The sequence below is a fragment of the Pseudonaja textilis genome, chromosome 2 (genome assembly GCF_049901715.1).
Source record: "Pseudonaja textilis isolate UNSWEBS1 chromosome 2, rPseTex1.2, whole genome shotgun sequence".
Taxonomy (NCBI): domain Eukaryota; kingdom Metazoa; phylum Chordata; class Lepidosauria; order Squamata; family Elapidae; genus Pseudonaja; species Pseudonaja textilis.
In genome coordinates this window covers 100,700,782-100,715,517 of record NC_141991.1, presented here as the reverse complement: position 1 = coordinate 100,715,517, position 14,736 = coordinate 100,700,782, and the positions used below count along the sequence as shown (strand labels likewise).

The 14,736-nt window shown below is 36.6% G+C and overlaps 1 protein-coding gene across 2 annotated transcripts in view; it reads left to right on the top strand.

Moving 5' to 3' along the window:
- STX8 (syntaxin 8) overlaps nt 1-14,736 on the top strand; it is an 80,611-nt gene that overhangs the window by 42,542 nt on the left and 23,333 nt on the right. For both annotated transcript variants that reach the window (XM_026696187.2, XM_087924726.1), the window contains exon 7: nt 11,428-11,529. In XM_026696187.2, coding sequence (XP_026551972.2) covers nt 11,428-11,529 — 102 coding nt within the window. The remainder of the gene's footprint in view (nt 1-11,427; nt 11,530-14,736) is intronic.

Sequence of the window (14,736 nt, the reverse complement as noted above, 5' to 3'; positions counted from 1 at the left end):
TGTTCATTGGCAGAAAAGTTAGTTTTTCCTTAAAATGTGTCAGGGAATATTTTCCTCACTGAATATCACCTCCCACAGATTACTAAACAGTTTATCAAACAGAATAAGTTGTTTATATATCTAAATGTATAGTGTTAGGCCATACATATTTAATTACAAACACAGAAAATTGAAGAAACATCAAGAAGAACTTTTAAATAAATACATATATTTTTACATTTTCTGCTTGCTCTTTCAAGATTTCTGTGAACTGCACGTGTATTTTATAATTTTTAAAGTAATAACTTAAACTAATTGTCAAATGTTAGATATTAGAATTATTTCATTAATTTTATTAAATCAGATACAGTGTTTCTGAAGGTTTTAATAGTGCTTGTTCTACTCTAAATCATGGAAGATGATCTGAATCTGACCAAGCAGGTTTAACAATGTCAGGGGTTGATGGTATTCTATTGTCTTATTGTGGCAGGAGAAATCCATGGATGCTGGAGCTGATTTGAGAAAGGTTTAGTGTACCAAATGGGAATCACTCTGGGTTTATTTGCCTGATTTAAACATCAGTTCATATTATTGAAGAGACTCAACTTGTGATGAAAGGCATGTGAAAAGTTAACTAATATAGTCTGTCAAATTCATCCCAACTGTCTTTTGGAAATGACCATAATCCAAGCTATAAAAGAAATTTTTGGAAAATTTCTTGGACTGTCCCTGGACCTTTTTTGTATTATAAAATGGTTCTGGATTATATAAAGAACAAATACAGTAAGGTCAAACGTAGCTTCACCAATGTCAATAGTTTAGTTTTATAATCTGATATCATTGTGGGTTTTGATGTCAAAACACAGGTGGTGAACTACTCTGATGAAAACAGATGGCTTGGAGATAAACTAAACCTCGAGTATATATGTTGTTACAGAGAGAACAAAGCAGCAGTGCCTACCCAACTGCTCACAAATTGTTTGATCATTTGTTTTAGGAACTTGGCCAGAGTAGACATCAAGCTGATAGTCTTGTAGTTTCTTGTGTCCTCCTTTAGAAGATGGCAATGACAAGTTGCTCTCCTCCAGTCTTTTGGGACTAGAGCCATAACTATCCATTTGCCTAGTTAGGTAGCAGCATCTAGTCACATTGGCCTAGCAGTATGTAGTGTTTGCTTGATTTCTGATACAATCCTGACCCTGAGCTATTTAATCTTTAGGTCAAATTGATTTGTACCTAAGAGAAAATGCCATAAACTAAACTAGTAAGAAAAAAAGATCATTGTAGAAAAAGACATTGGCAAACTACTTCCATATTGTACCAATAAATAAATAAATATGGAAAACATTACCATGAAGACCTCAGGAATCAAGCTTGACTGAAAGGAGGCAGCATTTTTCTGTTGTTAGATATTGATGAATATATCAATTGCACATTAACCAATTACTTATTCTAAATAAACATATTAAGAAGTTCAGACAATTTGTCTTAGTGAGATGCAGAAGGAAATTGAGTAGTTCAAATTTAATAAACTAAAGTTACTACTTTATGACATTAAGGAGAAATTTCCTGACAGTAAGAACAATTAATCAATGAAACACCCTGCTTCTATCAAGGTGCTGTATCACAGGGGTCTTCAAAAAAAGACTGGACTTCCATTTGTCTAGGATGCAACAAGGTCTTCTGCCTTGGACAGGGGGTTGGAATAGAAGACTTAAAAAAGATGTTGAGACTGTAAAAAAGATGTTGAAACTCTAGAAAGAGTGCAGAGAAGAGGAACAAAGATAATTAGGGGACTGGAGGCTAAAACATAAAAAGAATGGTTGCTGGAACTGGGTATGTCTAGTTTGATGAAAAGAAGGACTAGGGATGACCTGACTGCAGTGTTCCAATATTTAAGGGGATGCCACAAAGAAGAGGGAGTCAAGCTATTCTCTAAAGCAACTGAGAACAGTGGAAACTTCCGAAGTATCTTCCAGCCCTATGATTCTATAGAACAAAGAGTGAGCAAGGGCAGCTCAGTACTGATAAGAAGAAAAGTGATAGGCAAAACATTGAAATATTTGTGGTCTTAATCTTTTAGAATGGCTATGTGGCCTAAAGCAGGGATCACCAAACTTTTGGACCTCAGGGACCACCAAACTCATAATTTTAAATCCCTGAGACCACTAATATGAATTTTGACTGGTGGTGACTTGCTGATGTTGGTGGGAAAGAGAGAGATCTGATCTAACCTCTCCCTCCCACCCCCTCTCTCTCTCACACACACACAGAGGCAGGGGTGGGATTCAAATTTCTTAACAACCGGTTCTATGGCTATGGCCTAATTTGTGGGTGTGGCTTGGTGGTCATGTGACTGGCTGGGCATGGCTTGTATATAAATATTATAAATATTTATGTAAATATTGATTTTTTTATAAAAGAAAGAGCAACTTTTACCCAAAATCAGGCAAAGCAGGTGGGCAGATTGAGTTGCTCACAGAATCACAGATTCACTCAGAGATCTATCTATCTGCCATCGGCTACCTGAGTCTGCACTCAATAATAGAAGCCTCAGTCCTAAGGAAGGTTAGGCTCTGCTTAAAAGCAGACCTGAAAATATAAAGATTAGCTAGAAAGCAAGAAATCCAACTGTTTCTTGCTTTCTAGCTAATCAAATCTCCGGCACAACAGAACAGCTGATGGTCAGGGGGAAAAAAAGGAAAAATAACAACTTAGCAGGCAAGTTTGCCAGGTAAGGAGTGACTGGGCAGGGAGGGTTCCCGCAGGCCATTTGGGTGGCGCAGCGTGGTGTTCCCATGTTGCCATTAATTTGCTCTGGGGGTGACATTTCTCTGTGGACCACCAGTGGGCCGCGGATCACCAGTTGGCGACCATTGGCCTAAAGTACATGAGGCACTTAGGAAAAACTAAGATGCATCAGTTATAGCCTTGCCTGGGTTCTTCCCTTAATGCTGGTCCTAATTTAAAAGTAACCCTAGCACAGCAGAGCATGTAGCATTTACTAGATTTCTGATATAATCCTGAGCCTGAGCTGTTTAATCTTTAGTAGTGGACTTATTACCCACTATAGATAGATGGAACTATTCAAGTCTTTCAGAAGTTTTAAAATGCACAAAATATACATAGAAAGTACCACTCCAAAGAATTAAAGCAGCCATGTTTTTAAACTCTGTGTGCACCTGCAGCAATTTGGAAGTAGCTACACAACTTTGAAAAACTGACAAAAGCCTTAACAATTTGAAGAATAATGTTTCATATATATTATTTATCACAATTCCATTTTCTCCTTTTTTAAATAAACAATTTTGAAGGAAAAGAAGCACAATAAAACGATAAAGGAAGCAAACTGAAACATTTTACAAGCGTAATAAAATTTAAAAAATGATTAAAATGTCTTGTGCAAAATCAAGTGTATGTGGTTAAATATTTTATGTCATTTTAAAACTACAGCTCATTGATAAAATTGTTTTTATTGGTGTTACTGTTTTAAAATGTTTTTAATATTTTTAGCTGTAATATACTTTTTGAATTATAAGCTGCCTAGAATCATTGACCAAGATGGGTGGCCATAGAAATTGAATGAATGAATGAATGAATATGCAAGTATTAGTATCAATAATCAGCACAGTATGAATCATAATGTAATTTATCAAGAAAATAGAAACTTCATTGATTTAGTCATTTTACCATGTTAAAAATATAAAACGAATATAAAAGTAGATATATACCCCCCCCCCAAAAAAATCCAATAGGACATGTTCATAGTAAGTTGTTAGTAAAGTCTTATATCAGGTTTCCCAAAATATATTCACTGTAAAAAAATTTTTTCTTCCATTGTAACTATTTCAAATGTTATATACCCTGGTTAAGTTCTGCACCCATGTAATCAGGTAATCTTCAATTTGATCAGTTTCTGAATTATTTCACCAACATCTTATAAACAAATTCTACCTCATTTTTATAGCTCCTTTAGAACACTACTGCTCATTTGAAGATATTGGAACCAGTCAGACAGTTGTTACATTCTGAAGAGAGACTCTCAAATCTTTCTCAATTTCACATTAAGTCTCCTAATTTAATTGATGATTAATTTCTCTCTCTGTCAGGCAAATGTTTTTATACTCTCATCTTCATGAACATAAATATTTACTAATGAAGCAAGGGGTGATAAATATAGATTAATTCTTTTTCTCTGTTATCCCATACTTTTTAATATGCTACTTATTGTTAATTGTCAATTCCTGTTTATATTCAATAAAAGGTATTTGTACAAACCATCTGCAAATCCTGCTTCCTTAATGGCCTAACTATAAGATAAAGAAATCCAATCTATAACTGAAGTTAAACAACAAAGTTGGTATTACAATCAGAAGTTTGCTATTGACAAACCATATTCTTTTGAATCTTTGAATCTTTTAAATTTAATCCTGAGTCTCTTTTGGATCATATGAAGTTAGTTTATTTATTTGCTTCTTCCAGTCATTTCTTTTTTGAAGAGCTTGGACAGTCATAGTAAATCACACTGGATAAAACATTGATAGGCATGTGCACATGTATACATTCCTGAGATTGCACACAAGCGATTTATGTTTGCATATCTGTGCTCATCTTCTGGATCATGGTCCAACAGAATGCTGTCATTAATATTATATATCAAAGTCTTAAATGAGTAGAGGAAAAAGTGACTTGGTAGTAATAATCACCTTTCATGATACTCTGGAGTACATATGTATTTTTAGGCTTTTTGATAGATAGATATACAAAGTGAATCTCCTAATGATTTCCTATGCTACGATTTTTTAAAAATAAATTGTTCGTTCTTTTTTTCCTATACAAAGAGTATTACAGTAACTTTTCCTTGAGTGAACAATAGTGTTGTATTAATATTCAGGTGAAAGGTTTCAGTTCTCTAATTGCAACTCCTAATGTTTCCAAGTCTTGATGAACTGAATTGCTTGCAAGATGTTTGGTTACCAGCACAGGATTCTCATCTAAAATTCCTGCCTTTGTGGCCTGTCATCACTCAGGGCCAAGGCAGGTCCAACAAAGAAGCGCACATCTGTGTTTTGCTAACTAGCAAATGCTTTCTCATGATTCTTTCACTGGTGATATACTGCCAGACAGCTAGCATCTCAAAATGGCATGGGATAGGGGATTTATTGGCCTAATTGCTTATTGCCTATTGAAACTTAAGTGTGTTGGCTTTGGAGCAACTCCTTTTCATACTTCAGGAAGGGTTATCCAGCAGGCAGCCATCCAGCTGATTTCAAATTCAGTGTAATGGCTCAGTGTCTCAAAAGTTACATGTCACTCTGTGTATTTAACAGAGAAACCTGATTTATACAGACTGAATAATGTATGCATATGAGAGATTAATTTTAAACAAAGTGCAAAACCTGTGATTTGTAGAGTATGATCTTGCTTTTCCTTGCTTCTTAAGGTTATGTTCCCATATACAGTACAGTCTGATAAAATTTTATAAATATTGAGTCATAGGCAGCACATAATTCTTAGGTATGGTTGTACTAAACTGATACTAGCATGATGTAAACTGACCTGAACACAATGTACTGATACGAAAATAAATTAAGTCCTTTTATTAATAAGCTTGAATAAACAAACAAAGAAACCGAGCTGTTCAGCCCCTGTGACATGTTCCATTTGGATTTATAATCACATAAAATTCAAATAATACAATACTTAAATATGTGCCAATATTTCAGTTCCACCTCAGACGTTTTTTGTACATGGCCCAGAATAATGAGTGGGGCAGATTTATAAATGTGATTTATAAAGCAATAAATGTCCTGCTTAGATTTTCATACATTCATGCACATACAAACACAGTGACAACATGTATGCTCTGTTTAGTTTCTGTAGGGGAAAACACACTTCTCTCTTATGGCTATTAGAGTTGAAAAGAATTCTAGCAGCCACATTGTACAGGCTTTGCCTTCCTTGCTTAATCCCCATGAAAGAAAATACAAACTCTAATTTTTTGTGCTACATCTAGCAAACAAGATCTGATGCACGTTTAATGCGTGCATTAAAAAAAAACCATGTTCACTCAACAACAAAGTTATTGTACAGATTCTGGGGGAGTGGGATTTACCTCTATTTTTGTTCTGTTGCAGTCTTGATGAAAATGCTCCCTTTGCAAAACGTATTTGCCTTAAAAGGAAGCCTGTGCTGTTTTCAATGGGGAATTTTTCTCCCAATGAAAATTGTTAAAATTATCTGTTCCTACCCAAGTGACCTCATTTTATTTTGAACTATGAATATTATATATAAATATGATTTTAATAACAAGTCTAGTCTGGAACCTTTGTATTTATAATTAGACTGGAATTGCCAAATATTTTGCTTCAATAGTTGGGATGCACCATGAAATGTTTCTGTAGGTACAAGTTGGATGTTCTTGTTTCATGCCTCTTTATTTTAATAATTGCCTGAAGTACAATTCCAATCAAAAGGAAATTACTAAAACGAAGAGGAGAAACTAATTCTCTTCTTTATAATACAATCCTTCCAGTTGAGAAGAATAATCTTATCCATGATAATTAGGAAAGGATACTCAAATTCCTACTTTGTGTAAATAGAGCTGTTGCCTGCATTATATCACTGAGACTTCTCAACACATCTGGGGGAAAAAAAAGCAGTTCCAATAACATGAAAGTATCCTATTTTCATTGGCACACAGATGCTATAGTATATGCCAGTCAGTAATGGGTTTTGGAAACAAGCTGCTCTAAAATTCTTCTAAACTATTCTTCTGGGAAATTATTCAATTAAATGCAACTAAAATTAATGCTTGGCTGCTTTGTTTGAATAAAACAAAATAAGCAGCTGGAAAAGAAAATCCCTCTGTGTGCTCAAGAGCAAAGGCTCCAGTTTATATCGGTGGATTATGAGATCCTCTTTCTCCCCTTTAACAACAGCTAATTCTAAATGAAAAGAGGCCAGTTCTAGTTAGACAAAAATGTGGGTTTGACAGAGACAAAATGAGGCTGAAGCTCATTACAAGAACAAAATAATGCAATCTGAATTTGGGAATAGTGATAATCTACTGTTGGATGAGGGCCAGTTGAAGGGAATATGGTGCCTGTTGGACACATTGACCGATGGTTCCATTCATGCTAACTTTTACATTTTTGAAATGATTAATTTAAAATTAAATTAAGCTTGGCAACTAAATCTTGGTCTACCACCACTACACCAGAGCACAGTTGCCAGTTATAGTTGACTGAAAATTGCTAAGCAGAGGTGGCATTGGCATCCCCAAAGGCTTGGTATCTTAGGCCATTACCTACCCAGGTTTAGCCTAAAAGTGGGCCTGCTGATGAACAGACAGACACACACAGGCATGTGCATGCACACACACACACACACACACACACACACACACACACTTCTGCATTTCCATATGAAGCATTTTGCAGTAATTGCTAGAAGCGAGATAACAAACACCCTGCAGGATAGCAACATTACGTAGACCAGGGGTGTCAAACTCACATTGTGACAGCGGTGTCACATGATGTATTGGGACTTTTTTCTCCTTCGCTAAACCAGGCATGGGTGTGACTAGTGAGTCCAGCCCGTGCATCCAGTGCATCCAGCCTGTGGGCCAGGAGTTTGACAGGCCTGACGTAGACTTTCAGTTGTGCAACAGAATTTTGAAGATCATCAGAAACTGTGAAGGTCTCTTAACTACTAGGTTATGTTAGGGCTTGTTTTATTAGATCTCTCTCTGCCTATCTGGCCTAGGCATTAAGAAAAGGCTTGCAGAAGATTACAAACCAGTGGTGGGATTCAAATTTTTTACTACCGGTTCTGTGGGTATGGCTTGGTGGGCGTGGTGTGGCTTGGTAGGCATGGCTTCGTGGGCGTGGCAGGGGAAGGATACTGTAAAATCTCCTTTCCACTCTTGGGGGAAGGTTACTGCAAAATCCCATTCCCTCCCACCGCACTAACCTGCTTCCCAGCTCCGTTCTCCTGTGCAGGGCAACAAAAGAAGACCCAGCTGATCAGCTGGGACTCGGGAGGCAGAGAAAAGATGGGAGCGTGGCCAGTCAGAGGTGGTATTTGCCGGTTCTCCGAACTACTCAAAATTTCCACTACTGGTTCTCCAGAACTAGTCAGAACCTGCTGAATACCACCTCTGTTACAATCATAGGTTACAAAAGGTATGTGGACCTAGAAGCAGCCTTTAGTAGCAGTCTCCACATTTTGGAATACACTGTCCCCCTAATATATACAATACTGATAGTTCAGTCATTTTGCAGAACACTTAAACTTATTCAGTGGGCTCTTGGTCCACAATGAAGACTTTGAATACTCTTTTTATGTTCTGACTTTAACTATTATTAACATCTTTGTACATTGGCCAGTCTTAATTTTAACGATTGGGGAAGTTTATATAAAAAACCACCACTATTAGATGAATAAAATAATCTTTCTAGTTGTGTTTTTAAATATTTGTAGACCACTATCAATTTAAAATCTCTTCTTTCCACTCCCCATTCCCAGGTCCTTACTTTCAAACAAATGCCCCAGCTTCACTTTTAAAAATCCTTCAGCTTTTGAGGGCAGATAAGGAAGAGAGATCTCTGGTGCTGCCGAATACCAGAACAATGCCTTTCTTAAGATAATTAAAAACTTAAAATAATCTTGAACTAGTTAATCTTGCTCTTGGTAGAGGAGGACATCAAAATATACCCAACTATCTCAATTCACCGATGGACATATTAATTGTCAGCTGTCTCCTACAATGAGGTGTCCACAGGTAGAGAGCCAATATAGGAGACAGCTCACAATAGGCATTTGACTGAAACCATCTTGCTTTCATATTTATTTTCTCAAAGCTTTTTTGCTTCGCAAATGCAGCTTGTCCAAAGGCAAGAAGAGCAGGGGCCATTCTTTGATATCCTTGCCAAATCCTAATACCTTTTAAACAAGTCTGAAAATAACAAGCACAAAATGGCACAATTGAAGCATCTTTTCTCTTCACTGCTGTCAGGAATTCTCCCTGTGCTGTTTGAAAGAAATCTCTAAAGAGGGCACACCTGGGTATTCTAATTCAAAATAAAGTGTAACAAAAAAAAAGCCAAACAAATCCTCTTGCCTCACCTGGGGAGAGGAGAGAAGGAGCACTTCACTTGCTACAGAATGAGAATGTTGCTTTTCATATGTTAGACAGCTTTCTGTTTTTCTTGCACCCTTGGCCCATCTTCCCCGAATTTCTCTCTCTACCAGTCTCCGTCCACTGTGCCAAATTCTTTCCTACTGAATTCATTTATTAAGAAGAGCAATGGCAAGAAAGTATGTTTCTTTTCTTGATTACATTTTGAAGTGTCCCAATGTCTTGACTGGTGTTTCACATTAGCTGCAAAGTTTGGACTCATAAAGTTTAGGACCTTCCAAATTTACTCAGTTTGGAAAACTTGGAGGTTCTCAACCATGAATGAAGCAAAATAGAATCTGCACACCAGCCTCTTCCTTTAACTTAGAATTGCTCATAAATAACATGCCTGTCACTTCAAAGTGCTTTGTGTTGAGTGCATTGAGTTCTGTAACAATCTGCAAAAGAACTTCTATCTTGAAGCAGGAGAGAGTTTTTGGAAAATAAAGCACTTAAGGAGATGAAGTATGTGGGCAAAAATGTGGCTGTTATTAGTTTTATGTGGCATTTGTCAGAAATTTAGAGCATTTCACATGAAAGTGATTATTCTTAAAATACTTTGAAATGTAGGCATTATTATCCTCCTCCATTCTCCTTCATTACAGATAGTACATATGATTGTTATTACCCATACTAAGGTTGAAATCAATATGTTGTTGGTTGAATCACTCCCCCAAAGTTATAAAAAACTTTTCAGATGTAAAATAATGACCTGCTTGTACAAGTGTCAATCCATGTCAGAGATGCTAAGATCACATATTCTAAGAGCTGAATTTAGAATTGGAGGTCCAGGGATTTTTCAGTGGCTAAATTATCATTATATTGTTACCATCCTTGCTAGGTAATTATCATGTATGTACCTTCATTTTACAGTGAGGGGAGGGGAATCATACATATATATGTTTTCTTAAGTTTTCATAGGTACTTACATGTATGTTATTCAGCTTTGTTCGGGTATTTTCCCACGTCATCATAGTTGTGCTTTTAAAGTTGTAGCAACGTTTCAGCAGAATCTCATCTGCCATCATCAGGCTTCTGTATTGTGTTCGTCTGTGAATCAGACTTTTACAGTTGTTTCAGTTTTAAATTTGGGGCTAGCCTACTGCTGTGCCAGAATGATTTTTTCTTCATCCTGATTGGTCGGGAGTCTTGGTCTGTGTTTATTGGTCTTGGAGTTTGCTGTGTTCTGCTTGATTGGTGTTTCTAATATCTTCTGTCTGTTTTGTGTCTTTTTTTGTATCTTGATTGACTGACAACATTGTGTTCCTGTATTGGAGGCCTTTAGTGCAGCTTGGCTCCGAGTAAATGGACGGTTATCATTTGTTAGGAAGCTAGGTTTCATCTGGGTGCCTGGTTGGGGTGTGTTTGAGCTGGAGGTATCAGGGGGGATCTCTTTGTGCCCAGGTGTTTGCCTGGCTAGTGGTGTGGAGATTTTTTTGTTTGTGAGTGCAGGCTTCCAAATGATTGACAGTCTGGTGGAATCATCTCTTCTATTCATGCTTTCAGGTCTTTTTTCAATCTCAATGCTTGTCTGATAATTCTGTGGCTGGGGTTTTCTATAGTGGCTAGGGTTTTGGTGCCATTGAAGTTGATGCTATGACCTGTGGCTTTCATGTGTTGGACTAATGGGGAAGTGTGTTCCAGCTTTTTTACTGCATTTTTGTGTTCATCCTGGCGGGTACTTATTCTTCTATTGGTCTGTCCAATGTATGTGGCCGGGCATGATGCACAGGGGACTTTGTATATGCCTTGGTTTTCCAATCAATTTTATCTTACAATATATATATTGTAAGCTCTTATGCAATGTTATCAACTACTTTACAGGATCCTTTTTAAAAAGTCTGCTTTACTTGTAACAGCCAAATCCAGTGTGATATGAGAGGTGGGCCCTGAAGAACTTTCTTTTCCTTCATACCATGTAAATTTGACATGCAGGGAAGGAGAAAAAAAAACCCAAGCACAGCAAAACTTTTTTTTTTTTTACTTTCTTCTTAGCAAAGAAACTTTTGTTCAGAGTAAAGCCTACCATAATCCAATGCCAAAATATGTTTGGCTTAATAATTTATTATACTACTTATGCATGTGGTTCTTTTAATGACTTCAGCATAGGTGATACTATATCTTAAACTCTCTTCTACTTTTCTCCTTTAGAAGACTGCAGTGTAAAATCAGAATTACAGAAATCTTTCTCTTGATAAAATTCTGTTTGTTTATAAACAATAGTAGAAAGCTTAGATATTAATATTCAATCATGTTCTTCTTCCTAGAAATCATTGATGATCTTGCCAATTTGGTAGAAAATACAGATGACAAACTACGCAAACAAACCAAAAATGTCTTGAGGGTGGAGAAAAAGTCAACTTCCTGTGGTAAGATTTTAAATTTCATTCCTTTTGCTTTCTACTGGTTGCTACTTTATGTGTTCTGAAACCTGGTTTAAAGCCATTTAGTTTTTTTTCTGACAGCCAGCACTATCTCTTTCATATAAGCCTTTCCTTTACAAACAATCTAACAATTCTATGCAGGACCTTTGAAAAATATCAAATATCAAAATATAAAAGAGGGAAAGAAGTGTGATAAACCAGTTATAATTATCCCATGTTTGATTAAAGAAAATGAGTTATTTATCCCCTGGAGGGCATTCTCTACTTTGAGATAATTCCACTTCCTGGAACTAGGAGGAGAGGGTCAGTCTTTGAATGGGTCTTACCAGGAAATGCACCATTGGCCCTGCATAGAATGCAGACAGTTGAATTCATCTGGAAGTTCAAAAACCCAGTTGTTTAGTTTTTAAAAAAAAGCATATTAAGCTTTTAAAAGGCAGCAAATTCCAGAGTACACTGGAATTGGATGGTTAATAAATTTCAACAAATAAATAATTAAAATTTCCAGTATTTTTTTCTTCTGGAAAATTTGACCCTCCCTTCCTTCCATATCTCAACTGTCTCTCGTTATCATTATCTTCTCCATTTCCATCCTTCTCAATAAGCTGCTTGTCCTGGTCTCAGTGAACAAAAGTCCAATCAAGTGGCTCCCTCTTGAGATCCAACTACAGTATAATACATCACAGTAACCTTACCTACTAGCTATATTCACAGCTCCTTCATCCATCCTGATCCACCTTATGAAAACAGAACCACTGCCCTTACTACCTTCCCACTCATTATAGCCCTCCTGGCTCTACTCCCCGGATCAGAAGAGGCAGGATGGAAAACAGTTTCCCTATTCTTTTATCCATTACAGAGACTTTCCTTTTCACTATGGGAAATCACAATCCTCTTGAGCACTTTGTTTCCACTCCCTCATCCTCAATTACACATGTTCATATAAATACAAAGGAAGGGGAATAGGCCTACAGTAGTACTCTATTTTCATCTCCTGCCACTAGTTTAATATGTAGCATACTGTCTGTTTATTGTGGGATAAATATGGGGAACTATATGCTGCCATTTAGGCCCAGAAATGCATGGGAATTATGAGAGATAGGGGGATGGTTGAATGCAAGGACATATAAATTGATATTTTTGTCAGATTTTTATATAATACAGCATTAAGGACAAAGTATGAAAATGTGATTGTACATAAAAATGATATTATTATACTTGGGGGAGGGGAAAGGTTAGAAGAATATAATTTCTGGAGTAATTTTAGCACAAATAGCATAATCATAATGTAAGTAGTAATTTAATATTAAGCACCATGACATTCTGTGTAATTGAACTTGAAATCTGGACGTAGTGAATTCTGTCAGTATGTATTCATGATTACTGAAGCTAAGCTGGTGGTATTTTCCTCCTTCATAAAGAGATATTTTTATATCCTCTTGTAGAGTTCAGAAAAGATTTAAGGACAATGTAGTTTTCTCCTTCTTCCACAAGGTGGTGATACTGTTCCTAATCTTCAGGAATTAAATAAAAGGCTTTTATATTGTTTTGGAGAAACAGTAGAATCACCTCTTCTATTTTTTTTTTCTCCTTAAACTTTTGCTATATCAGCCCATTTCAGAAATTTTGATTATTAAGGTAACCAGATATTTTCCCTGTTTTTGTTGTTACGTTTAAATATACAACAGTCTCTTCTAAATCAACAAAGAAAATTATAAAATCTTGAAGCCTGTCAAATTACAGCTGTAAGTTAGATTTTCTGTTCCTCTAAACTTTTTGAATAGATTATTTCAGGTCTGCAGATGCTTTCATAAGATATAAACTGTGTATGTTCCAATGAGGAAATCTCTATTCATTTTATTTCTAATATAACCAAGAGTTTAGTTAACATGACATGAAGTCAACTTTTCCTACAGTCTGTTTGCTAGATGATTATGCCAATATTCCATCAAAAAACTGCATGGACAATTGCCTTGGCTTGGAACCAAAAGATGTTTTTCCAAAAGCATTTTTTCCTGGCATATGAGTTGTGCCAGTTTTTGAATCTTGTCATGTTTCCAGAGTTAAATATGTTGTATAGTTTTCCATAGAAGTGCTACCATGTTGCTTGTAAAGCAAGCATTTTTTATTTCATTATCTTTTTCTTGAAAATTTTGTGTGTGTACACATCATGTGTTCTATAGAAATTGTGGACCAGATTGAGAAGAGATGATTGAGAAGGTATTTATCGTTTCCTGTTGGAAAAAAAAGGATATATTTTAATTACTGGAACACCAGTGCTCGATGTGCTGAGGTCAAATTAGAACCAATATATTTTTCAATTGTGTATGTTTCTACCCGTGTTTTGCTGCTACCAGAACTTCTCTTGAAATCCAAAAACTCTTATTTTTTCCCCCATTGAACATTAATTGCTATGGGCAGAATCTGAATTTGTATTTTGCCTTTAAATAATTAAGTCCATTGTTTGGCCAAGCTACCCAGACTTCTGCAGATCTACAAAGTATTACATCTTCTATGCATCTACTGCAGGGGGGTTAAACTGGTGGCCCGCAGGCCGGATGCCTCACGCACTGGCCACACCCACCTCAGCTCCACAAAGGGGCAAAACATTGTAAAACATCACGTGATGGCAACATGACATTGCGAGGTAACACCCATGATTTACTGTATTTGTGAAAGTGAATTCTCACATGGTCAGAAGGAAACTGTCTGATGCCTGATCTGTCCATTAACCAAATAAGAGATAAATAGAAACTGGTCCTCCTGCTCAAAAGAGTTGGGTGTCTAGTATCATGAAGGTTATCAGGTTTGCTACTTGTCCTTTTTCAAGGCATGGCAAGGGAAATGTGGCACAGGAAGCGGTTTCCCAATCAGCATGTTTTTTTTCCTAGCTCAAGATAGGAGGAAACCACCTCACAGGAGGTATGGGGAAAGAATCTCACATCTATTATACAATGTCATGTGTAGCGTTTCCTGAATCAGAGAGAATTCACCCAAAGATTTACCCACGGTCTTATCTATGATGTAGGCCTTTTCCTGTGATGTAGTTTCTTCCTATCTTTGAGATAGGAAAATAACATGATGGTTGGGGGAAAATTCTTCTTCCACCACATTCTCCTTGCCATGCCTCAAAAAAAGGACCACAAACTTACTTCCCTCAGACAGGATTGGGACAGTGTTTTCCCGCTTCTG